The sequence below is a fragment of the Melospiza georgiana genome, chromosome 4 (assembly GCF_028018845.1).
Source record: "Melospiza georgiana isolate bMelGeo1 chromosome 4, bMelGeo1.pri, whole genome shotgun sequence".
NCBI lineage: Eukaryota > Metazoa > Chordata > Aves > Passeriformes > Passerellidae > Melospiza > Melospiza georgiana.
In genome coordinates, this window is record NC_080433.1 from 73,886,401 (window position 1) to 73,911,862 (window position 25,462).

The 25,462-nt window shown below is 40.3% G+C and overlaps 2 protein-coding genes across 7 annotated transcripts in view; both read left to right on the plus strand.

The window, feature by feature from the left end:
- Positions 1-10,936, plus strand: part of PDE3A (phosphodiesterase 3A) — a 212,156-nt gene extending 201,220 nt beyond the window's left edge. For both annotated transcript variants that reach the window (XM_058022183.1, XM_058022184.1), the window contains one exon: positions 1,945-10,936. In XM_058022183.1, the coding sequence (XP_057878166.1) occupies positions 1,945-2,192 (248 nt within the window). In that variant the 3' untranslated portion in view covers positions 2,193-10,936. The remainder of the gene's footprint in view (positions 1-1,944) is intronic.
- A 5,874-nt stretch (positions 10,937-16,810) lies between these two features.
- SLCO1C1 (solute carrier organic anion transporter family member 1C1) overlaps positions 16,811-25,462 on the plus strand; it is a 33,064-nt gene continuing 24,412 nt past the window's right edge. For 3 of the 5 annotated variants that reach the window (XM_058022301.1, XM_058022299.1, XM_058022303.1), the window contains exons 1-5: positions 16,811-16,963; positions 20,178-20,323; positions 23,192-23,333; positions 24,205-24,337; positions 25,032-25,153. In XM_058022301.1, the coding sequence (XP_057878284.1) occupies positions 16,879-16,963; positions 20,178-20,323; positions 23,192-23,333; positions 24,205-24,337; positions 25,032-25,153 (628 nt within the window). In that variant the 5' untranslated portion in view covers positions 16,811-16,878. Of the gene's footprint in view, positions 16,964-17,165; positions 17,295-20,177; positions 20,324-23,191; positions 23,334-24,204; positions 24,338-25,031; positions 25,154-25,462 lie in introns of those variants that run through there. The other 2 variants (XM_058022304.1, XM_058022300.1) reach the window with 2 other exon arrangements.

Below are 25,462 nucleotides of genomic sequence, written 5' to 3' on the forward strand. Positions count from 1 at the left end.
ATATCCATGTCTCTAACCTGACTTTGAAATCCTTGGTTTCTTTTCATTTAATGTCTCTATTCACTTATCTTCTGTATCACCATTAGTGGAGTCAAATAATGCTGTTTTCAGGTTAAAAGCACTGATCATTATTAACCCTTTTCACATTGCAAACAGACTGATTTTAATTATCTTCTGTTTTCTTCTTTACCTTGTTATAGCACCCTAATACTATAGCATTTTAGACTTTGGTTTTCAAAGCTTTAAAAATTAAAGTATCAGAAGTTTTGAAATATTCCACAAGTTCTTTCTATTTCCTTCATACCAAATGGGGGGTGCTCCTCTTCTCCATCATTCTAATGTGTGGCAAATTGTTGTCTTCAGGTCCCCTGAATTTCCTGTGGCTGTGTGGACCTTACTCAGGATTGTGTGACATCTTTTGTGTCAGTGTAGGGGCCTCACAGTTCCTTAAAAGTGTGTGCCTGTGACCAACCCAATTTTGGACTTTCTAAACTTTCTCAAATGAAACAGTAAAAGGTTGAGATGTCAGATGCACACACTTTTAAGACTGGTATAGATGTTGGTAAAGATCTTTTGATGAAAATGCCTTTTAGGCAGATAGAAATATAATTGGGGCAGGAAACACTTCATCTAGGTCCTGATAATTCACTGAAGAAGTTGAGATCAATTTAAGAGTTATAACCTTGAAGTAGCCATAAGTAATTTTTTTACTGTACAAGGGCATACACTTGCCCTGAAGGTCTTATGCAAGTATAAGAATTAAACAGACTCAGTCTTTAAAGATTCAGACAAATTTTAACTCCACAGCAAGTGTCTGCAGAGAGCAGCAAGATGTGGGGTCACCTGGGAAACCCAGGAGAGAATGTCCTGCTGTAGCATTGGCAGCAGAGGGGCTTCTTATTAGTGCTAAACCTGAAGGTTTCCTACAGGGAACCAAGGGCTTTCTAATGAAGGATTGAATGGGATTTGGTCTGTGCTCAGTGAAAAGCTCTTTGTTTCCAGTTCAAAAGCTTCAAGGGCTAAACATTTTGGATCCTGACACAGACATACTTCAGGCAACCTGCAAGTACTAATTCACGCAAATTTATCTGGTACAAAACATTCCTCTACGTCACCTCCTTTAAAGAAAAAGCAGCAGTTGTCTTTGGAGGGGCTATTACTTCAGTTCTGTGATGGCCATTGTCACTGCTAATGACCAGGAAAATTTTTCAAACTTTGTACTGCTAAGGAGTTAAGAATCTGTGTTGGACAGACTATATTGACAGGAAAAAAACCCTCTTCAGACTTTTAGTGTGTGTCAGGAGCCGTGAGAACCACCAGGGACAAAAACACTTCATAGGCTGAGAGCAGGGGCCTGGTGCTTCAAAAGCAAAAAGAAGCAAGCTCCTGTGGTAGTATTTGGCTGTATGGGTGCTTCTTTAGTACTCAGGCTGCTGCCAGAGCAACGTTGTGCTTAGGCTTTAAGGTCACCTCCACTGTGATGGGGGAGCAATGGATAAATTTGAAAATGGAATACAGGAAAAAAAAAAAATCACAATTTTTTTCCCCTAGGACAATCAGCAGGGATCTGTTGGGGGTGAGGAGGGCATAGAATTGAATGTGTGTTTAATATATGTTAATCAGAGTCTTTAAGAACTTGATATAAAATGAGCAGAAACAGCTCAGCAATGTGTTTTATGCAATAATCATTCAAAGACGAGATACCTCTGTAAGCAGCTGAGTCAGGCACAACATGCAGCCTTGGCATAGGATGAAGTCGGGGAAAAAACTGTACAGGAAACTTTCCCCAAGATCTGGAGAGGCACACCTTTCTGAATTTTAATACTGTTCAAATGTTGGGGTTTAAAAATCTGTCATAGCACACTCTGTCTGCTTCCTATGCCTTCAGTCGCTTTTCCTTCTCCAGTAGAAACCAGCACATTAATGTCACATGGTGTTTTACAGGAAAGAAGAAGTTCAAGAGGAGGAAAATCTACTGTCAGATCACTCAGCACCTGCTTCAGAACCACAAGATGTGGCAGAAGGTGATTGAGGATGAGGAGAGGTTAGCTGGGTCAGAGAAGCAAGGCACGGAGCAATCCCCACTGCACCAATCTTCAGAACAAATCCAGGCCATCAGGGAGGAGGAGGAGGAGAAAGGCAAGGCCAAGAAGGATGAAGAGGAGAACACAACTGTAGAACCAAACCAATGACAATATTTACAGCAGTATTTTATGACAGATTGACTCGTGCACAGACTCTTTCTCAAGCCAGCACAGCATTTAGACACAACACTGTAGAAGTATGGGATAATGCGCCTACAGCTGTTTCATTTGTTTCTCTTTCCTTTTTATGGTGAGGTACATTGTTTAAACTCCTATGCTCAAGGAAGCTTTCACACTGCAACACCGGCTTTACAGACTTTCTTTGAAGAGATTTGGGGGTGGGTGGAATTATATAAATATATATATATATTTATATATATATATATATAGCCAGGGTTATTGGCTGCACACTTCAGCAAATTACATTTAATGATATATTATGGTCACTGTGATATTTACAGGAGAAAGTTATCTGAGGAAATGCTGCTTCTGAAGCACATTTGCAGTTAACAGTAAGGTACCAGTTAAGTGGCTTTTTTGCTCTTAATGCTGAGGGATAAAAGTTCCAAAGCTTTACATGAATGCTGATGTATCCTGCCAACACATGTGTGAGTGAGGGGGTGTTTGCAAGTGTGAGTGGATGTGAGGAAATACAGCATGCTCTGAGTTCTTACCACACTAGCTGTAGCACATGTCCCAGCATACCACAACAAACAGAAGGCCAGAATTTTAGAGAATTTGTGCCTGCAAGGGAACAATTTTGAGGAGCTTTGCTTTCCCTCCAGTCCCAGTTTGCACTCCAGCTGCGGGCAGCCTCCGTTCAGCAGCAGCCCAGGCGCTGCTCTGGCCCTACCAGCTGTGCTGGCATCACCTCCTCATCCTCCTCCTCCTGGGCAGCTCCAGGACTGCTGGTGACAGGGATGTGCCAGGAGGGCTGTTTGCAGAGGGGCAGTGCCTGGCTAGGCAGCCTGTGCCCTGCAGAAGGCTGGCCCTGCCCGTGCTCTGCAGGGTGAACGTGCTGCGGGGCCGCCCACGGGTATGGGCACGCTGTCCTGTCCTGCCCTCACCCTGCCTCTGGGCATCCACCACCAAATGTGGCATTGAGAACAAAGCTAAACTGCTGGGGGACAAAGGAAGGGGAGCGTGGGGGCCATGGGAAGAAGGTAAAGGTGCATGAGGAGCTGCTTGGGTACAGGTGCCAGTCCTGGTGGGCTGGCATGCGGTGTCCCAGGATCTGCTCCCATGGGCTTCACAGAACTCGGGGTTTCAGTGCCAGTTTGCTGCTGGCATTCTGCTTAGGAGCAGCATGTTTGATCCCACCAATATATTTTTCCTTTCTTCTTTCTTCTTTTTTTTTTTTAACAGAAAGAAAAAGATCATGCCTGTAAGAACAGCAGATCTTTTATTTGTTGTTGTTGTTCTATTCATTTGTTTTCTCTGTTGTGTATGCTGTGAGCCAAATGTCTATTTAAAAGGTTGGATATTCACTTTCAATATTTTATTTCATGATATATTTGTCAATGATTAGCTATCTAGATGTAAATATGGAAAAATTTTTATGGGTTCCTGTAGATAATGATATCTTTAAGAAAAAAAAAAAAAAAGAAAAAGAAAAAAAGGGAAAAGTTGTTTTGTAAAGATAATTTTTAAAAAAATAAATACAAAAGCATTTTTATACAGTGTAGCTATTTCCAAACCCCACAAATAAAGTCTTGAATAATCTGTATAGACCCTTCTGGGAAACCAGCAGTCTACAGGATCAAGGCTTTAAAATATTAATGCTTTGGGGACTGGCAGCAGCAAGCAGTACCCCACAGTTTAGAGATTTGTTCCCATAGAAAGAGTTATATATATAAACTTCAGTATCTCTCAGAACTCCTTTGACTATGTATGCTTTTCCTAGTTTGATTCTGCAGCCCATCACCAAGAAGAGGGTTGCTTGTGAGAGTAAGATTCCTTGTGAAAGGCAGAGTTTGTAGAAATCCTTTCTGTATTAAATTTCTGGCATTACACCCATCACTTTTTGCTATTGTAACACATTCACCAAATTTCATGATCCTGTTGGCAACTCCCCAAAATGTTGGAAAACATTCTCTATCAAAGGCAATCACAGGTGTGTTATCACTTCAGAGTTCCTTCTTGCTTTGTGTTTCTGTCTGCTCAAAAGAGGATTTGGGGTTTTTGCTGTTGCATTTTTCTGATATTGCCCTGCCCTACTCTTAGCAGTAGAAATGTTTGTCTTTCAGCAGAGTGACTGGGGCAGGTTCTGAATGCTCTTACCAGCAGGAATAGTCAGGAAGTGTTTTCCAGTGAAAGCAGGAAAGCAAAGATCCAAATTGCATTGCTGTTTTAAAGGGAAAGGACATAGCAGAATTCATTCAAAACAAAAAAGTTGTCTCCAAGTTCTCAACAAGTCTCCACCAATTCCAGCTTGTGTTTTTTTCACATCTCTTCTGTCACTTTGATCATATTATTTGGGCTTTTCTTGTGCAAGTGAAATGCATACCTTATAGTATGAGAAGGTTTTATTATGCCTCATTCTGTCCTTTAAATTAAATTTACCGGGATGCTTTAAATTGTCCCAACTCCAAGCACTTCTTTCTCAATTTTCAGTGCATAATCACTGCAATTGGATTTTAATACTGAGGTTTATATTGCTTTTGCTGGAAGAGGAAAAAAAACCTATTGCTGCAAGTGTTAGTGGGTGCCCAGTTGGTAAAATTATGAAGAAGCATTCAAGAATGTGGCCAAATCCTGTAAGTAGGGTTTTATATATTCCTCTAAACTGGCATACACAGGGTTGGAAGAACTAAGAGTAACTAAGAAAAGTTATCTAAAAATGTGCTGAAATGAAACCATTATATTTTTCTAGTCATCATTTTTGGTTGTTTTTCTGCATTGCCAAGGCAGCTGTTAGAAACTGATACAGCATTGCTACCCCAGCCTGTTCGTGGGAGCAGTCACTGAGCTGGACCTTTATGGTGAAGAAATTGCTGACAGACTTAAAATGAAAATGATTGTTGTTTTTACCTAAACTAGAAAGAAATTCCACTGAAGAAGCTGAAGTGGCTGCGAGTGCTCAGCTTGGTAAGAGGTGACATTTTTTTCCCACTTCAAATAGTTAGTAATCCAATTTCTGCAGGTGGTCCCTCCTTATGAATCTGATTCTCAGTCTTTGAAGTGCATGTCTGGCAGGCAATGATCAGGAAATCTCCAGGTTGGCGTAGATATAACAGAAAATACCAGAGAGATTTTATGTCAAGAACGTGAAAAACTTTTTTTTCTTTTTGCTTTGGGGTTCATAGATAATGAAGCAGGAAATTTAGGGGGCTTTTTAATATTTTCTAGTCCAAAGGAGGCAAAAGATTTTTACCTGCAGTTAAGCAGCCTTTTGGAGGCAGGAGTTTTTTACTTTGTGTAGTCCTTTGGTGTTGCAAGCACCAAATAATCCACAGCCTAAGAAATATTTTAGGAAGAAAAACTAAATAAAAGAAAATTAATTGTATTCAATCAGAAAAATGCTCTTGTTTTAGGTGGTATGTTTATAATGTTGATATGAATTCCTGGTACATAAAATATACAGAACATAAAGAAAGCAACCCCAATTTAAATGGTGTTTTGCAGGGGCAAACCCAAAGTATTTTAGTTTTCTGTTCTTTAAAAACAAGAGGAGAAAGACTAGATTGTTTTTTCCATTTGGATATTTTGTTTTTCCCACTTTAATGGCACTTGGTATTTGATCCTCTTCCCTTCTAGTCTAGAAATGCTCTTGCAGTGCTTGCAGCTCCCAGTGCAGTGACAAAAGGACTCTATGTCATCTAGCAATCACATGTAAACACTTTTGTCCTTATATTGGCACTTTTGTTGATGGCCACGTGGTGTTTACCATGGAATAAAACTTGTCTCCTTACACTTATGTTGCAGAGGGAACACATGGAAGTAGAGAGTGTGAAAGCCCCTAACTATTTAATTAACTTTTTGGGGAGGGAATATGAGACATTAGCTTTTAAGAAACCAAAAATGGTGTGTCTAAAAACAATAGTTTCCACCATGCTCAAAGGGCCGTAGTTTGCTCTATATTTATGCTCTAATTCTAAAATCTTGAGTTGTTTTTAGCTTATTTAATGTGCAGAGCATTTTGACACTTGTCTCTGAAAATCATCTACTCCCTCCAGTAGGAAGATGGTGTTTGATGAGATGTTGCAAGCTGTGCATCAGAAGTGAGTTGCAGCAATCTAGGGAAAAGGGATTTTGCTGTGGTTTTGGCAGGATTTTGGATGGCCTTCATCTGTGAATGAAATCTTTTACACAGAGCTGTGTGTCACCAAATGTGACATCATTCAGGATGCTGGTTCTCATGGCAAACATGGTCATGTTATGGCAGGAAATGGTTCCTAGGGAAGATGTGACTTGAGAATGCTTTTGGTAATAATTCCAGGATAGTTCTCATCAGTTTTTATTCTGACATCATGTGTGAACTTCTCTCTGCATCATTATCAGCCTAAAGATGGATTTAGGTCTTTACCATTAGTGTACCACTGTTAGAATTTCTTAAGATCCTGGTGGTCTGAATCTGGAAGAAAATTAGGGCTACAAAAGTTCAAATTGATGCCTTTAAAGGTACCATTTGGCATCTAAGCAAATTTCCCTCCCCAGTCCCATTCTATGGATTCCACTTGACATAAAATTCATTTGTTTTCTTTAAAAAAATCTAAATTTCTGTCTGCTTTTTTGATAGAATTTTTTCTTTCTGAAATTCTGGCCCAGTCTTTCTTCAGAAATGCCCTGGGAAGTAGAATGCAGTGTGAAGAAGGCAAGGATCTTGCCAAATTGAGCATCAGAGCCTCCAAGGACTCTGTGTGGGCATCCACACAGATCTGAGAGCTGAGTGGGTGTGGGGGAGCTGTCAGCAACCTGGACTTGGAATCCTAGAGAATTTTGTCAGTTTTCAAAACAAACCCTAAGCATTTTGGAAAGCTTAGCCATGAGTTTTACGCAGCAAAAGCTCTGTGCTGGTGCTGGTTGTTAATGAAGTTCTTGTGCAAAGTCTGTGTAAGTCCTGCCTCCACTGAGATGTTCCATCCTTCCATCATGGATGGAAGGAAAGGTTCAATTTAAGGAGGAGAAGTTTCTAGGCATTCCATGGCCTAGTGGGCAGAAGATTAGGGAGAAACACATTGCCAGAATGAAGAATTCACCTCTCTGCTGGCCTTAGAACTTGAGAGTTCCTCCCTGGCAGCTCAGAGCTGGGGAAATCAGTCCTTGGGTGGATGGGGCTGTACACAGGCAGGAGGGAAGTGAAACCTGCATTCTGCGGGAAGGAGCAAATAAAATCATAGTCCATTATCAACCAGACTTTGTAAAACAAAATTTATTTTCCTTTTCTTTCAAAAGCAAATGTAGTCCTGCTGAAATGGAGTAACATAGAGTTTCTGGGAGGTTAATATCTGCTTGATGTTGCAGTATTAGTCAAAAGGATGGCGGTGTTAAAGAGAAGACAATTATTCCCATTAATTAGAGCAGGAGAGTCTTTTTTTCCCCTATTCTTCAGTGAATCAACAAGTAAGAACATCCAAGGATCGTGGAGAATAATGCATGTTAAGTGATTTTGAGCAGATGAAAGAATCATAGAAATTAGGTGAGAACTGTCTTAAGAAACATTGGAAGAGCTTGCAAAATTATTGATTATTGGAGTCAAACTTTGATTTACAGCAAAATAGCACCAGTTCTTTCCAGAGCAATTTATTCTGATAGATTTTTCTTTGAATTTCATCACTTTGTTCTAGCAAAACAACATTCCTGTGCAGGTAAATCAAAGCAGGGTTTAGCCCCTGCTGTGGTAGATATTGAGTCCCAGCTTGGAGGGAGCAGTGTGAGAATTATTCTCCATTTAAAACCTAATTATGATTTATTCAGAGGCCATTAGTGGGATTTTCCTGGCAGGCAGGTGTTCTTTTGATGAAAAATGCATCCCACCACCTCAGCAGGATGCAGATGTCACCTGAGTGAGCCCTGAGGACAAACTCCTCAGGAGCCTAGGGGGAAGAACAGTGCTGGTGTATTTCTGCAGAGTTCATTTTCACACTGACAAAAGGCACAAAAGGCAGGATCTTGAGCTAGTTAACAATAGTTCTTTGGTAAAAATGAAATGGTAAGCACTGTGCAGTCTGAAACTCTGCCAGTGTCACTGAGGTGTACAGACATTCCCCCCAGTGCTTGCTCCTGTAAAACTGCTGTGAGTTCAGGTAAAACCAGCTGGCCTTGGGTGTGTCTGTCAAGCTGAAGGGTGTAGTAAATCAAAAAGAATTTTTGACTGAAGTTGTTTAATTCTCCTTAATCTAGGAAAACTTTGCTTTGTGCAAGTGGAGGGGGAAAAAAAAGAATATTTCATTTGAGCTTTTGAGGTTGCCAGTCTGTGCCAGTGGTTTCTTGTTCCCAAAACTGTGTGTGCAGGATGTCTGAGATGTGGGAAGGGGGCAGCAGAGGAGAATTGTTCTGCCCTGGATGCCAGAGGGAGCCTCTGTGCTCTGGGCAGCACCACTGAAACCTGCAGGTGTGCAAAAAGAAGTGATTTAATTGGGGAAACCCAGATATTCCTGTTTTCTGTGTGGAAGCATAAGAGCAGGTACACAGGACTTTGCCACAAGCCATGTGTCCTTTTATGGCTGAATTCTCTTGTCCTGAGGCAAAACCATAGAAATGAGATCAAATAATAGCTCAGTTTTCAATGCTGTCTTCCTGTACTGCAGCAAATGCTTAGAAACAATTGATGTAAATTAGCAACTGCTCTTTGCTTTTAAGTATTTATTTAAAGGAAATGGGAGGTTTTGGTGGTGGTTTTCATTTTCCTCCTCTGACCCTAGTCATTTTCACTCAATGCTTTCCTAAAAAAGAATTAAAAATAAAAAAGCTCTGTGATCTGGTCAGAGAGAAAGCAGGGAGGGGTTGGCCATGTCTGTACATACTGCTTTAGGTAGAAAGGCTGCTAAAATCTGTTAAAGCTGACTTTCCTTCCCAAAATTCCTGCCTGATCCTGAAACACAACAAAAACCTGTATTTGAATGCAAAATGTTGATTTGTAAGTGTTTGTAAACCTTGATAGAGTACTGCAGGTGGTGTCCCAAAAGATCAAAGCCAACGTTAATAACTGCTCTGTGGTGTTGATGGTATCTTTAATATTTCAACCATGTCAGCGTACTTTTGATCATTACTTTTCTAAACTTAAGTCTTCTTCTCTTGAATAATCAATATCAGATGTTTGCATGATGGAAAGTAATTTAAGTTCACTTTTCAAAAAGCAGTGATTCATTCTGTGGGTTACGTTTGTTTAACAGATTCACATTCTCACTGATGGGTGGCAGTTTTTTTTTCTTTTTAGTGCTTTTGATAGAACAACATCCAGGATATTTTCCAACAAAAACACATTTTTCCACCTTTGCCTCCAGTTGTGGAACAAATACCTTCCAAAACTAATCCTTTTCCAATGCAGTTTGGCCTGTCTGGGTAACGATATGGAAGTATGTATATCATGTAGATGTGATTGAAAAAATTAATAATTTTGGTAATCAAGAAATTAACCTAGCAAGATTACAACCCTTTCTGAATTAAAATCTTGGGTGTGCCAATATAGTTGAAGCACTTGACCCCACCAGATTTGAAGGCCAAATTATATAATTTTTTTATTTTAAATTTGACAACGGGCTAGACTTTTTTTTTTTTTTTAATTTCAGGAAACACTGAGAAATTGGTGATCTTACATCCTGTCCTGTGAGGGTTGGCTCCTGGTCTGGGACCTTGGGGCAAAGTTTCTTTAATGATGCTTATTCAGACTCAGCTATAGTAGCAGGTTTCCACAAATCACTCGTGTACTACAAATTCAATCCCTCCTTGATTATTTTTTTTCACTTCAAAAGGTGAGAAAAAGATGGGGGGAGTGTAATTTTATACGGCTCTATTTGACAAAGGGTTTTGTGTACCTTTATAGTTCTTTTGAAGCAATATTTTAAAAAATAACTGCCAGCCAAAGTGGCAATGCAGAGAAGTGCCATCTTGTTTAGGATTTGTACACGCCAGTTTTTAACACAGTGTTCTTTTCACTAAGTACTACATACGTTAATTTATATTTATATATTGTCAATATTGTTGTAACCAAGCTTCTCCTTTCTAAACACTTCAGGAACAAGGCCTTGTATTTTTAGGTGATTTTCATAAACAGAATAATTCTTTTCCTTTCACTAGTATCTTGCACTCGATACATGTAGCAATACTTAATATATTCTCTTCACAAGTATTTGTTAAGTGATTTAGTTAATGGCTGATAAATGTTTTGTACAAAATAGATTCTGTACAGGAAAAAAAAATCTTTTAGATAAACATTATTTATTTTTACTGTTTTGTAAGTTAGACACTATAATGAAGCTCCTTTTTGCCAGAATTACTGGAAGTGCCTCTTGGTAAAATGTATTATACAGTAAATATGTATTCAAAATTATTAGAAATACTTGTCACAAAATGAACAATGTGGATGTTGCAATGTGAAGACAAATGTACAACATAAATATAATTCTGTGGTATCCTGTGTTTCTTCTTCCTTTATTGAACAAAATTGCTTTCGGTGCCCAGCTTTAACTGTCAGACTACAAATGACTTGTACCCTCTTTAGACTCTGATACAAATCCAGTGAAAGCTTGTATATATTGAATTATCATTTTAGCTGCCAGCCCTGCTTGGTGTGTGTTAGTGACCCAAGCTCATGTTTATTGGTATCTGATTTCCTGAGACTTTTACCTGCAGAATTCTTCACTTTGCTTCAGATTGCTAATAAATCCCATGTTAAATCCTTTGTGACTCAACCAATCTGTGGAAAGCCTCATTATAACCATTCTTCTTTAATGCTAACCAGTATTTCAGCATCCATCATCAGTGTACTACTCAATCCAATTAATTTGGACTGGATGTGGTCAGTATTACAGGGCAGCATTCAGCAATGCACAGTGACTAATGCTTCCAGAGAAAATGAAATGTGTTACTTTAGCATTTTCCCTCATTAATTATAGCAGTAATCTGTTAAAGTGGGACATCAGTGAGTGAAATCCATTTTCTTGCCATTATATTGATAAGTGTGCTGTCATTTTTCAGTGTAAAATTTTACTAGTCTTTTATGTGGGCTAGAATTGACATCTAGCTACCTTATTTGCTCACTGTTTATAATTTCAAAAAAAGTATCTCACAGCTGTCAAAAATTTTACCCATTTTTAAAGTTTTATTACCTACTTTCATCAAAGACTTGGAAGCTCGTCAGCTAATTGATTTGAAATGGTTGCATAAAAACTATCTAGATCAACCATGTCTTCAAAGTCTCTTTTCTTATAAGTGAAAAATTAACAGCTTCCAAAATCCTCAAGAATATCTACTACGTATCTAGCTGTCAGTTTTCAAATGCCCCCCAGTTTATTTGTCCTCTGACTAAAATTCTGAATGGAAAAAAATTGGAAGGAAATTTGCACCAGGCAGTGATTAGGAAGATACAAATCAGAATCATTGCCAGGAGGAAAGTAAAATTTGTTTCTACCTATTCCAAGGGAACTGCTTCTAAGCCAGCAGCTGGTCTGTCCCAAACACTTCTTATCTCAAGAACATGTAATTAATGGATGTTAAATTCACAGAGAGGAATGCAACTGGAGTAGCAAAGAGAAACTTTTGCCTCACCACTTCTCATCACAAAGAGCAGGGGCTACCAAGGTAGGGAACGCTCTTGTCTGAAAATCCCCAAACTCTCTCTGGAGCTCCTCAAACAGCGAGAGGTTCCCATGGGAAGAGCTGAGCAATAAAACAGGGCAGGAGCAGTGAATCTGCTAATGAGGCCACACATGAGCCTGCCTCTCCTGGGGCTCTGCTAAAGCATAAAGGAGACCATGAGCGCAGCCCCTCTCAGCTCAATTAAATGTTGCATTTTCCAGGTGCTCAAATTACCTTAATTGCTGGGCACATCTAGTTCCCTAAAAGCGCTTGAAGTGTTTCCCTGCAAACACAACTCTCAGAGAGCTACTGGGGCTTCGTTTGGCCGTGCTTCCTTTCAATGTGTGTTCAGTTATCTCACCAAAGTCCTGTGGAAACCAGCCTCATGCCCCCACGGGCTCCCCAGATATTGTCAGTGGTTATTGCAGGGGTGGAAAAGAAACAACTTGGACAGCAGGGTAACGTGCAGGGGCGACCCTGGCTGCTGGGTCTGTAGCTCTGGAGTTGCCACCTCTCACCATCCAAAGGGGAATTTTTAACCACTCCACACTGGATTCCCGTAGACCTGGTGTGCTGCAGTGGAAGTTGTCAAAACTATTTCATTCAACATCTTCACTGCCAGAGGCGACAGGAACCTTGCATTAATTCACGAGGAAACATGCAAGTTTCAAGTTAAACTGAAAATTCTGATGGTTTGTGTCACACCCAATGTGGATTGCCAGCTGTCATCACTGCACAACCTGGGATACACACAGGCAGAATGGTTTGGAAGTCGGCTACAGATGAAAGGTTGCTGCAGCACCTGCTTGTCTTCAGCCAGGAAATACACAGCAGAAGGTTCCTGTTTGACCTGCACAATGGCTTCAGTTAATGTGCCTTTTATTGCTGATAAATTACTTCCCTTCTCAGTCCCTTGCAGGTGGTGATTGTTTGTTACTGTTCTTGATAAACACATCATATTCTATAAAATCAACACCTTCAGTGTTGAATCAGCTCTTCTGCTCAGTTCTTGGTACCTTCTCTCTACTTTTCTAGGCAAAATCTTTGGGTTTAAACCCACTTCAAATAACTTATCTTCATTAAGGAAAGTGCTATGGGACTATTTTTAATATTAATGGTATTAATCTCTGGTAGCTGGACAAGTTCCAATTTCACTTATTACATCTTTATACACAGAAATTCTCCCCAAAGCTCCAGTGGGTGCAAATGCTTCCTGCACTGAAGAATGTCACATTACTGGATTTCTCATTCAGCCTGTTTGTTGCACTCCCTCAGAAACGGGTCTCACAGGGCCCTCTGCAAAGTGTGGTGCTGTATAAAAAAACATAGTAATTCTGTTCAAATGTCTCCTTAAAACCTGGCTGACTCTGCCATTTGACTGCAGGGGCAGGGCAGGGGGAGTTGGTTGGGGTTTTTTCTTGGTTCTTTGCTTGTTTGTTTTTGGGGTTTTTTTTATTAACCATTCAGGAAGGAAAACCTCGGAGCCATTTTTATCTGATCAGTCACCTTCTGCAAGTGCTTGCAAGGTAATGTAAAGCTATTGACCACACTTATAGAAGTTGCCTCAGGTACCCAGAACAGAGGGCATGCACAGAGGAGGTGATGCTGTTCTGTGGTCAGGGTGCAGTAAAGAAAGGCCTTCACTGCCACTCCTATTTTTGAAAATTTTTCTTCCTTAAGTCTCATGCAAGGGGCTGAAAATGTAAATATCAAGAATGATTTGATGAACGCCTCAGAGTAAAGAGACTATTCAGAAGGATCTTTGCATATCCTAATAACAAGAAGTTAGACAAGTCCAAAATATAATTGGAACGTTCTTCTATTCCTTTGCTGTCCTTAGGTAAGAAAACTATTCTTTGAGGATAGATCTGGAAGTCTTGAGTTGGACAAGAAAGTCCCAAAGTCTGAAATTCCCCCAGAGTTTCTAAAAGCCAAATTTATTATTTAGGTATAATTTGTCTCTGGTTCTTTGTGTGGAATGGGTACCCAAGGTTTGTTCTGGCAGTGGGGTTCCTACTCCTTTATATTCTTACCAAGCCTGTTCCTAGGACTGGCAACAAAAAGAAGAGGAAAATTAACGTTGAGAAATTAATAATCCATAGCAGTAGAGTAGCATAACTAAAGCAATTAAAATTTTACAGGCAGTGAAACTAGGATGCCTTATTATTAAACTGCAAATATCTTCCCTCTTTCTACCTCTCATTGACTGCAAGCTGCACATTTACAGTATTTGTTGCTCAGGATTGGAGCATTTACATCAGCACAATTAAAATATTAAAGGAGCATTTGGGCAAGTTTCAATGAGAGTCGTTGAAGACTCATTCCACCAAGGGTTTATAAGTAACTTTGCTTTGCTGCACAGTATTAAGGGTTGCAAATGTATTCTCTGTTGGACTGTAGGAATCACTTGAATTCAGATTTAAGGTGATATTTATATGTTTTTGTTTGTGTTTTTAAACAGTCTTTTCCTTCTGTTGGAATTCTATTGGAATTCTGTTGGAATACTTTTTTTTTGTTAAATGTCTTTTAGGAAGGAAAACATTTCATGCTTCCAAAGGCTGGCCCTAAAGCTGCTGTGCTGTCAGTGTAATGCTGGGCCTGTGTATGAAGATTTGCTTGTCACAGCCATTCACTCTGGCTAGACAAGGCTTTTTAAGTATAATTAATTTAACCTGTGCTTTAGAAATGAAGGTGGTCTGGCTTCTAATTTCCTGCTGCTAATACAAAGTAGGAATGCAAAGAAAACAGACTTCAAGGAACAAGCTTCAGTCTGCTTCTTTGTCCTCTAGCTGCTTTAAAGGTTTTGTTCCAATTACAGAATAGATATAATAAGCAGGCAATTTCTTTTAGGACTATAGGAAAGCAAAACCTTGCTTGTCTGTTTCATTGTCTAGCAAGCTTCCAGTGGGTTTTGTGTCATTGTGCTGTGGGAGGCACTGAAAAGTGACAAGCAAGGGGTGTCATGTCCAGTGTTATAATTGGCAGTGATTTGTTTCTCATGTCTCAGTCCTTGGTGGTGAATTGTGCTGGGTGATATACAGCATTGCCTTTCCATGGGACATCCATGGCCTGCAAGGCCTGGAAAACCAAGAAATTCTTACCTGGATGAGACTTTCTGTCAGATTAATTTACTGAATTTTAGGGAGGATCTGGTGTTCATTTACTCTGAGCATCTTGAAACGCATTGCAGAGGACATAAGTAATCTCTGAGGAACTGCTATAATTAGTTCATAAAGGAAGGGTGACATTCTTCTGGAGGTGTAAGAAAATTTTCATAATGGGAAATACCTGCCCCAAGTGGTTTTGGGGAGTTCCAGTTAAGATACCACCACCTATAAAGAAGTCAGAGACAACTCTGTAACAAAATTTCAGTAAAAGACCAGCTGTGGTAAAAACCTGATACTGAGGTTTTACGATGAACTAAAAATCCAGAAAATATGAGACAATTGCACTAAATCTTGTGGGCCTTTCAAAGCACTGCTGCTTTCTAAAGGACATTAAACCAGTCTGTAAGTATTTTTCTGGGAGTATGGAGGACAAGGCTGTGGTGCTTATCAATACCATTTGTAGCATAATTTAGGAGGATTTTTATCACAAATTTAGGAATTTGATAGTGAAACTTCACTTATTTTAAAGGACAGTGTGGTAAAGGTTACCAGTGGCAGAATGTCTGGAATCTGTGTCAGAAATCTTTCAAAGCAGCAAGGTCAGCAATGAAAGGTCAGCAATGAAGATTAAAGGTCATGCCAAACTAGCACAGGTCCTGTATTGTGCAAACTCAGTTTTCCTAATGATGGAAGGAAATGGCCTGGAAGCTGGTCTCCTCAAAAGGCTGAAAGAGCTCATAATCACTAAGTCTCCTAATCACTAATTACTGTGGACTAGTACGCACCCTGATATCTCTTAGAAAAGGGGAAAATAGATTTCCAAGTTTCAAAACCAAAGAAGGATACGAGATACTTTAAAGTACAAAATGTGAATTAGGTGTAGTGTAATTAAATTCCAGACACATTAAGAGCCCAAAATGGAGAAATAATGAAGGGAAGGATAATAATTTGTATTAAATCTAGGAAAGCAAAAGCCTACTCTGTGTTTGGCTGTGTAAGTGAGGTTTTAGCTGCCATGGGAACCTGCTGTACTGCCGAGGGTGGGAGGGAATAAGAGGGGAAAAGGAAGAAGAATTTTTAACTTTAATACCTTTTCTGTTTGTATAATCAAAGCCTACAGGGCAGCAGAAGACAGGATTTACAGCCTCTCTCAGCTCAACAAACTACAGAGGGAGCTAGTCACATTCCTCACCTTTACCTAAACTTTAAAATTAATATTTCAGCAGCCATGACCTTGTGGCAGGAAAAACTCTGGGTGGGAATGAAGTCTTCAAAACTTTCTTTTCCTTTCCTTCTGGTAAAGGACTTCACTGACTCTGCCATACATTCTGTCCTCCCCCTTAATGGGTCTTTTCCCTCTGTTGTTTTTGTTGGGTTTTTTTTCATGTTGACAGGGACATTGCCGTGTGGATTTTGGGCATCAGGGCAGAACAGGAAGGACCAGGGACTGGATAAGTTTTTGTGAATCTCTTGTCCACCCTCAAGCCTATCTTTCACACACTCCCCATTTTTCTTTTTTTTTTTTTTCCCCAAGCCCATTCCCCCTTGAATTCTTCTGTTTCCTGGAATTAAGCAATTAATAAGATCAGAGTTTTGGTTTTTTTGGTTTTTTTCTCTCCACAAAGCTTTGTCACGTGCCTCCTCAAACTTACAGCAACTTGTAAAGAAAACTACCCCTGGGAGCTGTTTAGGTGCTCCTCATGCTTCCCACCAGGGCCCCTTTGCTGTCCTGGAACTGATAGGAGGGGACAGAGGGAGAAAAACCTGAGCAGGTGGGGGAGGAGGATGGGGGGCAAACAAAGAGCAAATGCTCAGGCAAAACAAGAGACAAAACAAGTTCCCCCACCTGCATGCTCTTCCTCTCTCTACCTCCAGAATAAGATGCACACCCACAGAAAGGGTCATTTCTGAGAGGAGGTTCTCCCCTCCAGTTTTTCCCCTTTCTGTGCATGCAAGTGTGGGTTTGCATGAGCAGCAGAGGAAGCTTACCTATGAAAACTGGTGGGCACCATCTCTGGGGATTCCTGCTGCCAGGTAAGATTTGGCTTTTCTTCTTCTCTTTGCTGCCCGACTTTTCACAGAGGATGCCTGTCAGCTGGGCTCATGGGTGAGCTGTCTGTGTGTCCAGCCAGTGCAGCAAGGGCAGCTCCTGTGCCGAAGGCTAAGGAGGCTTACTGCAGGGTGGAGGAGCTCCCAGAGGGGGAAGGATGTTCTCTCTCTCACTCCTGCACTCTGCATGAGGGAAGGGGCACTCCTGGAGGTGTCCCAGCCTGTGCTCAGGGACAGGGCTGTCCCTGGAGCTGACCCTCGGCACAGGTGCCCATGCCAGCCCTCGGGACGTGAGTGCCACCAGGCTGTGCCACAGGTGAGCCCCTGGGAGGGCTTCTGGGGGGATGGAGAGCAGGGGGGCTCCCACAGCCCCACAGCTGGAGGCAGGCGTGGAAGGAGGGCTCTGAGCCCCAGCTGTGGGCCCAGAAGAGTCAGGGACAAGGTGTGAGCATGGCCAGCAGCTGTCCTGCAGGCAGCGTCACCCACCAGGCAGTGTCTCTCAGCTGTTCACACAGCTGAGGTGAAGCACAGCTGGAGTGCTGCAGTGTGTCACCCTAACTTTTTTAAGATTTTTTAAGATTTTCTAAGCCTTCTGATGTTTACATCCTTGTAACGAACTTTCTCACACACTTTCTGTAAATAACTCATTGAATTGCATTCTTTTATAGAAGAAGAGAAATTTGATGGACTGCTGGTTTGTCATTGGAGAGGTGGGTGGATGGGTCACTCAGGGACAGGACAGGGTTTAGTGGTGGACTCTCAGTGCTGGATCTACAGATGGACCCAATGATCTCAGGGGTCTTTTCCAGCCTAAACAATTCTATGATTCTCTGGTTACCTTTTTCTGGCATTCCTGCCATGTTTGGAAAGGAAGTGTTTAGACATTCTCTGTCCTCATTTTCTATGTCACCAAAGAATTATGGTATGGTGACAACCTGAGACCATCCTTGGATAGAACCAGAGATGTCCCTCACCTCCCACTGAAATTGAGTCTATTAGGAATAGTCCCACTGTAACAACAACGGTGCCAAAAGAATTTGAGGGCAAATCTGTGATTACAGTGAATCAGTCCTGTGTGTTCTGGTTGCACCAAAGAGATGAAAACCAACAGTGCAGCTGGCTGGGGTTCAGCTGGGCACATTTCTCTGTGCTCTGCCTTGTGTTAAATCTTCCATCAGAGGCATTGTCAGGGCAACCAGTCTGATGCTCTGAGATACATGGCTGCAGGTGGCTCTGGAAACTGCAAAGGTCCTTAAAGCCATGCCTCAAGAGCAGCTGGGGATATATTAAATCTGTAGATATTTATATAGATTTCCTGGGGATATATTAAACCTGTAGATATCTATATATATACCTGGGCATATAGTAAAACCTGCATGGATATCAGGCCTTCCTTGCATTCTTCAATTTGACAGTCAGACAATAAAATTTAACAATTTTTCTGCTGTAATAACGTGAGCAGAAGTGTTGCTTCAGCTCTGCTATCCATTTGAGATTTGTTTCAGCTCAGTGGAACACCAGCTTGCATGCTGCTGTCAAACATCAGTTTATCATATTCCACCACAGCAATTTTTTGGTGTTCTGACCAATCCTGGATGTGTGATGCAATGGAGGAGACCCTCTACACTTTTGCCATCTTCTCTAGCTGGAAGATGCTTTGCTCATAAATAAGGACATTTCATTGAGCTGTGTTTCATATGTTTTCCTTTTCCAGGTTTTGGGGTTTTTTCATTCCAAATTTGCTGTAAATATGCAGAGCATTTCAAACCTTACAGTAGAGGCTATTTGATGTGCTTCCATGGCAGCACACCTCATGTGATTGTCATAAAAGGATTTATGCTGTGAGGTACATGCTGGTTTTCCCCATTGTACAGGGTCAAAAGTGGGGTTCAGGTTCAAGAGTGGGACTTTTCCCAATACATCAAGAAAATCAGAAGCAGACCAGGAATAGGTGCAATAAGTGTTCAGCAAGCACAAAAAATTTATTTTTCTATTGCAAAAAAACCTCTATACTCCTTAGTGTTGATAAGGAAAGATATTAGAGTTCCTGTAAGGACAGTGTGAAATGCAAACATTTCTCTTATATGTAGTCACAGCTCTTATTTCAAACGATGGACAGATCTTGGTGAAAATTGTGGTGTCAGAAGCAAAGTCCTTTTGTCTTGTTGATATAAGAACAGAGCCTATGAGCAGATATTAGCCTCTAAAGATATACTTCTGTTATTTTCACCTGTATTTCTGGTAAAACAGGTGCCTATTTGGGAAGCCATGAAAACACATGCATCCAGAGGTATAGACATAAAACCATACATATTTTAACTTATGTGAGATGTTTCTTCAGGCAAACATGAGAGAACAGGAACTTTTCCTATTCATATTTTCAGGCAGCAATTCTGTAAAATATAGGACTGCCTAAAAGTGAACACAGAAGCTGATTTCATAAATATTTTCAGATCTGATTTAGAGATTGAAATTAAGAACAAAGTAGTGCAGTATGTAACTAGAGATTTAAGAATTGCTGATACCTTTTGTTTTCAAATTGCAGTATTTAGTTTTTCTTTACTTCTTTGTATTTACCTGCAAAGAATTAAATTCACATTTTCCCTGAAACAATTGACCACTGAGCCCTAAGACTCTATGTAAAATGGTAAAGGGAACTAAACCTCTTTATTCTTGTGTAACTCATTAGCTGAAATCAGACGATTAGAGCTAATGTTTCCATCTAAAACAATTCAAGTGCCTCATTAAGGGGGATAGATTTCCTTTGATCTAATTACTTCATGTCCCAGATATATGGGAAATTCAGAGATCAGTGCTGAGAAATCTCTGCAGACCTGGTCACATCCAGAAACATGAATTTACATGTAGCCTTCAGAAATGTAATTTAAAATGTTAATGAGCCTTGTTCAGTCCGCTGGCAATGCTTGGCCAAATGCTTAATGAAATCACATTGATGATGGCCAGAGAGCGAAGATGATGGCTGTTTGCTGAGTATGATTTAATCTCCATTATTATAGGCAAGTGGATTGCAAATTTCCATAATTAAACATCCAGTGCACTGGTCAGATTCTGTTGTAAAGTTTGGTAATTGCTGTTGTTGGGAAAACAGTCCAGCGGGGTGTTGCTGTCACATGATGAGCTTTTGAGGCTGAGCTAATGGGATGCCCTTTTAAAGTGTTCTCCATGTTTTCTGCTTTAGAGGCAGAGGATACCATCATGGAGGTTTCATCCAAGGAAAATACTCGCTTTTTCTCAAACAACACAGTCTTGCCCGTGGACCGATCTTCATTCAAATCCGAATCTTCTGCATCCAAGGAAAAGCAGGCGTGTTGTGGAGGTCTAAAGGTAGAGTAAGAGCTTTTGAATATTCCAGTAGGGAGTTACAAACTCTCTCTAATTTTTCTTTTTTTAATGAATGATCCCTTTTTAAGTTCTGATTATGTCATGCTGAGTCAGAATGAAATTATTAGATACGTTTCTAAGTCACAGAAAATCTTCTTCAGATCTGTAGTTGCCTAAGGTTTGGCAGTCATCAAGTATTATTTGTTCGCTGAGGCTTGCATATTGTGAGATCTTCAAGACCCATCCTAAAAAGTCCCTCTATCTTCCTTATTGCTCCACCTGAAGTTGAGAACAGGGCAGACAGCACAGGCAGCTGTCAGTGCAGATTGCTTTTTTTAAGATAGTAGCTTTTTTAAGATAGTTGCTTTTTTAAGACAGCAGCCATGGTATTCTGCTGGGCTCTCCAAACTAATATTGTGTTATGGTCTGTGTGCTTTGAGTGCTGTATTATTAAAGCATAATTGTAATGCTCCTCATTCAAGAGAACTCTGCATGAGGTGACTGCAATGAAACTGCAGAAATATTATTTCTTTTTTACCACTTTTTCCACACCTCTCTCACCCCCAGGAAGTTTTTCCTGGAGCAGGGAGGTCCCTGCTCCGAGCCTCGGGATGTGGCTGTGCCTGCCTGGAGGGAGCTGCATCTCCCTGCTCGGGACAGGGGGCACAGCAGCCAGCACAGGGCTCTGCCTGCTGCCTCTGCCCCTCCTCCTGACACTCTCCTGGGTGAGGGCTCAACATCACCGTGCAATGCTGAGATGATCTGAGTTACACAAAAAATGAGCTTTTGGCATTGCTTCGTTCTTTTCATGGTGCACAGTCTTTATTTCTGTTGTTTTGTCCCCTCACTTAAACACGCATCTTTCAGCTATTAATCCAACTCCAGTCAGTGAAATGAGCAATAGTTGCCCTGAAGTCTATAAATTTTAAATGGTTTTGTTTTGAAATGAAAGATGAGTTGTTATTAAATAAATTTTGTACCATAATATAATTCTATCACAGCTTCTCCATTTGCTACAATGATAATCCAATCCCTTCAATGAATAACACTTCAGTCACACATTAGCCAGTCAGGAATCAGTTTATTAGCTCCAGAAATAGAAAAGCAATATCATTTCAGCTCAGTTTCTTTCTCTTTAAAGTTGTGTCTTCTAGGAACCCAAACTGATATTACTAATGTATTTTTGTAGGAACTTGTAAGCCCTCTCTCTTTTTTTGGTGAACTAACCCTTTTTGAGTTCTGATAAGGTCTTGCTGAGTCAGAACAAAATTATTAAAGATATCTCCAAGTCATAAAAAAGTCTGCTTGAGGTTTTCCCTAATGTGTTAAGAAAACAATATACAGATACAACAGGTTGTTTTTACCAATTATCAACCTTCCTATGTCTTAAAATTGCCTTCATTAACCAGAAAGATGTAGTGAAATATCTGCTTACAAGCACTGACAAAACAGAGAAGAATGTGAAATCATGTGTACCTTTCTGTCCCAGCCCTAGCTCAGGAGGGCCTTTCCACCACTGCACACCTGGCACAGGAGCAAACCCAGTAAAAAAATTTGTTCCAAAGACATTCAGAAGCATTTCAAGATGTAGTTTACCTATACAATTTTCCTGTAAAAAACCCCAAAACTATGTGCTGTCACATTGCTATTTAAAATCCAAGGGCATAAAAATACAGAAAATTATAATGATTGTACTGGAGAGTCCTTTGAGAGATGCTGCTGTAGGAAAAAAAGACCCAGAGAGGGTTTGTAAATATTTATTTACCCACAACTGTTTCTGAAGGAGGGATAACCAGCCCTGGATAAAGTGACACAGAGATATATTTTAATATACTTGAATTTGCATCCAGCAGTGCTGTTATTGCCACTGTGCCTTGTCAAATGAGGCGTTGTGAGGTTTGCACTGGAGGTGAGCACATTGCTCAGAGCAGGTGGTTACTGGGAGTGTGATTGTCAGAGAGGATTAAGGAGCTGCACATGGTTATAGACTTCTAAGCAAAACCTTAATGTGTCTCTTAACTTCTGGGACTGGGTTTTATACAAAGCATCCATATTTGTATTCATTTTGGGTCCACACCACCTGTACCTGAAGGTAGAAAGCAAAGTTGTGGTTTCCATGACCTATTCCACTGTGTGTGATTATCTGTGGAGCAAATAAACTGAACCGGGCTGCATTCAGTGAGGGCTGATTTAGGCAATAGATCTGCAGGAACAGAGTTCACTCTGAGGACCCTGCACTCCCACCACAGGCACTGCAGACCAGCCCTCCTCTTTCGGGTTAATTCTGTGGGAAAGGGGCTCAGTCTGTACCTCTGAAGTACAAACCAAAGCACTGGGAAGTTTAATTTCCAAAGCCCACTCCTGATTCAGAAGGACATGCTAAAACAGATGCAGCGATAGCTGAGAGAAAACTGTCTCTGCAAAATTAAGGGAGGGGAGAAGGTGCAAAATGCAGGGTGCACTCTGAGGAAAATGCATGTATTAGTAGAAGAGAGTTGCCTGGCAGGTTCATCTCACAGAACATGTAACATATTTAGAAATGTTCAAAAACTCACCTCCCCACCAAGCCGCACTTAGCATTTATCCATATGGTTACTGTACAAGAGAAAATCACAGGTTTCTGTCTTTCAACAGAACAGTAACTTTGGCCTCTACCTGAAATTAGCAATGCTTGAGAGTCAATTCAGTTTTCATCAATATTGCTCATAAGACATGAACAAATCAGCAATCTAGCATTTAATAAGAAGTAGGAGGAATATTGGTTTGGCTATTTGGCAAAAGAAGAGGTAGGAATGCAGAACATGTTTAAAAATAATTCATATGTCTTCTGTACTGCCTGATTTTAATCACTGTCTTTTTTTTTTTCCCCAGATATTTCTTGGTGCATTGTCTTTTGTTTATTTTGCTAAAGCACTGTCAGGAAGTTATCTAAAAAGTACTATCACACAAATAGAAAGAAGATTTGACATCCCTTCCTCTTTGGTTGGTGTTATTGATGGAAGCTTTGAAATTGGTACGTGCTGTAGAAACACGTTTTTATTTTCAGAAAAATAAAAGAGTGATGCAGTTTGTTCTGAGGAATGATTGCATGAATCTCCCTGAAAACTTAAAACTGAGCAAGATTCACCTGGTAAAAATAAGTGGGGTTATCATGATGATTGTTTTCAATAGGATAAGGTTGCTAATACAAGCAATTCAGCATAGACATAAAAAAATATAATTTGATAAGCTAAGCATGTGGCTAATTGTAATTTGGTAAGTTAAGCATGAGACTAATAAACTTTTGATGTTGAATTAGAATTTTCCTTCGCGGATTTCTGCAGGCAGAAATCCACCTCACCCACAGGTGTTTGTCCTTTGTGATCTCCATTATTATAGGAACAGATTATCAAGCAGTATTAAGCTTTATTATTATTAAGCATTATGCCCATTATTAAGCAGCAGGAGAACAAACCTCTAATTATAATCTACATTTCTTGTCCAGTCCCTCTCCTTCCCTCTCACACTAAGGTTGCCAGCATGTCATTATCTCTTACAATTTCAGGTTACTGAAGTTATCTCATGGGTGTTCTGTGGGCTGTGGTACTCACTGGTATGAAATCTTGGCCTAAGTGTGTAAAACTCAGCTTGATTCCTCCTTTTCCTGCCTTTCTGGTTATTTGCTCTCTTCAGCTGGCACAGGCTTTCTCCTCTTTTCCAGCTGTTTATCCAAAGCTTTATGGTTTTCCTAGCACAGGAGTCACTGGGCTCCTGCAAATGCCTGGAAAAGGGAGAAAGGCCATTCCCACCAAATCAGTGCCTGTACTACGAACTGGGAATTGTTATTTTAGGGGATCTCCTGTCAACAAGCAGTAAAACACAGTTTTCCTTTTGTACTCTCAAAGGGAACCTCCTAATCATAATTCTAGTGAGCTACTTTGGAGCAAAGCTTCACAGGCCAAGAATAATTGGAGCAGGCTGCTTAATTATGTCAGCTGGAACATTCCTAATTGCAATGCCCCAGTTCTTCATGGGAAGGTAAGTGCAGAGTGATCCCTGTTTTCCAGCTGGGCTGTGCACACTGAATGGCACTCACTAAAACATTTAGGCATTGGTTGTGATGATAGAAATAGGCATATGGGGATGTGGTTACTTAATTTAAATTTTTTTTTGTGAAAAGATTTATTACTGTAGAGCAAATAATTATTTATTTTAAAATTATTTTAAATATTGTTTATTATTAAAAATAATTATTTATTTTATAATTTATTACTGTAGAGCAAATAATTTAACATGTGTACTCTTTTAAGCTGTAATCAGCTTTTTCAAATTAGTCTCTGATTTTGACCGGCCACATTTTGGTGTGGTTTAGGAATTGTTGAAATGACAGTAAAGAAGTGATGACTAAACTCAGAAAGACAAGCCAGAGGATACACCAGTGTCTGATAATCTCAGTCCAAATTCATGTATCATAGTAGAGCAAAGTGCCTGTTAAACTGAAATTAATCACTGTTGCAAAAAGAACCAACGGGACAATTTTCATGTACAGATGCAGTACAAACAGAGCTCTGTTTATGCCCTGAAAACCACCACAGGCAATGGATCCAGATGGATTCTTATGGATGCAGATGAAATTTGCATTTTAGTGCTTTAGGCCTGTCTGGTAGTCACAGATCTGCTTGCTTTTTCTCATCAGTACTTATGGATAAATACAAGTTTGTTTTCCAAACAGATACAGGTATGAAATATTCTCTTCCGCCATCAATTCCACTGTCAGCCTCTCTCCATGTCTGCAGGACAAAAGCCAAACTCCACTCTCAGCCCTGGAGAAATCTCAAGCAAAAGTAAATGCAGGTGAGAATTGTCTCTGTTAAATCCTGGGGCTGGTAGTGCTTTGCTGTCATTGATGTTCCCCAAATCCTTCTGTCAGGAGATCCCAGTTTTCATTAGAAGGCAGTGAAAGAGTTTTCTAAAAAGGAGTGGGGCGGCAAATGTATAAAACCAGCAAAATTGTACTATCTTTGAGGCAACTCATGCTAAAAATTTTTCTACCCTAGGCCATTTCACAGTTTTCCTAGTGTTTCTCCCACAACAGAAGTATTTTAGGAGCCCTGAGCTTTGAGTGTCAAAGTGCTACTACAAACACATGGTTGCTGTCTCTTG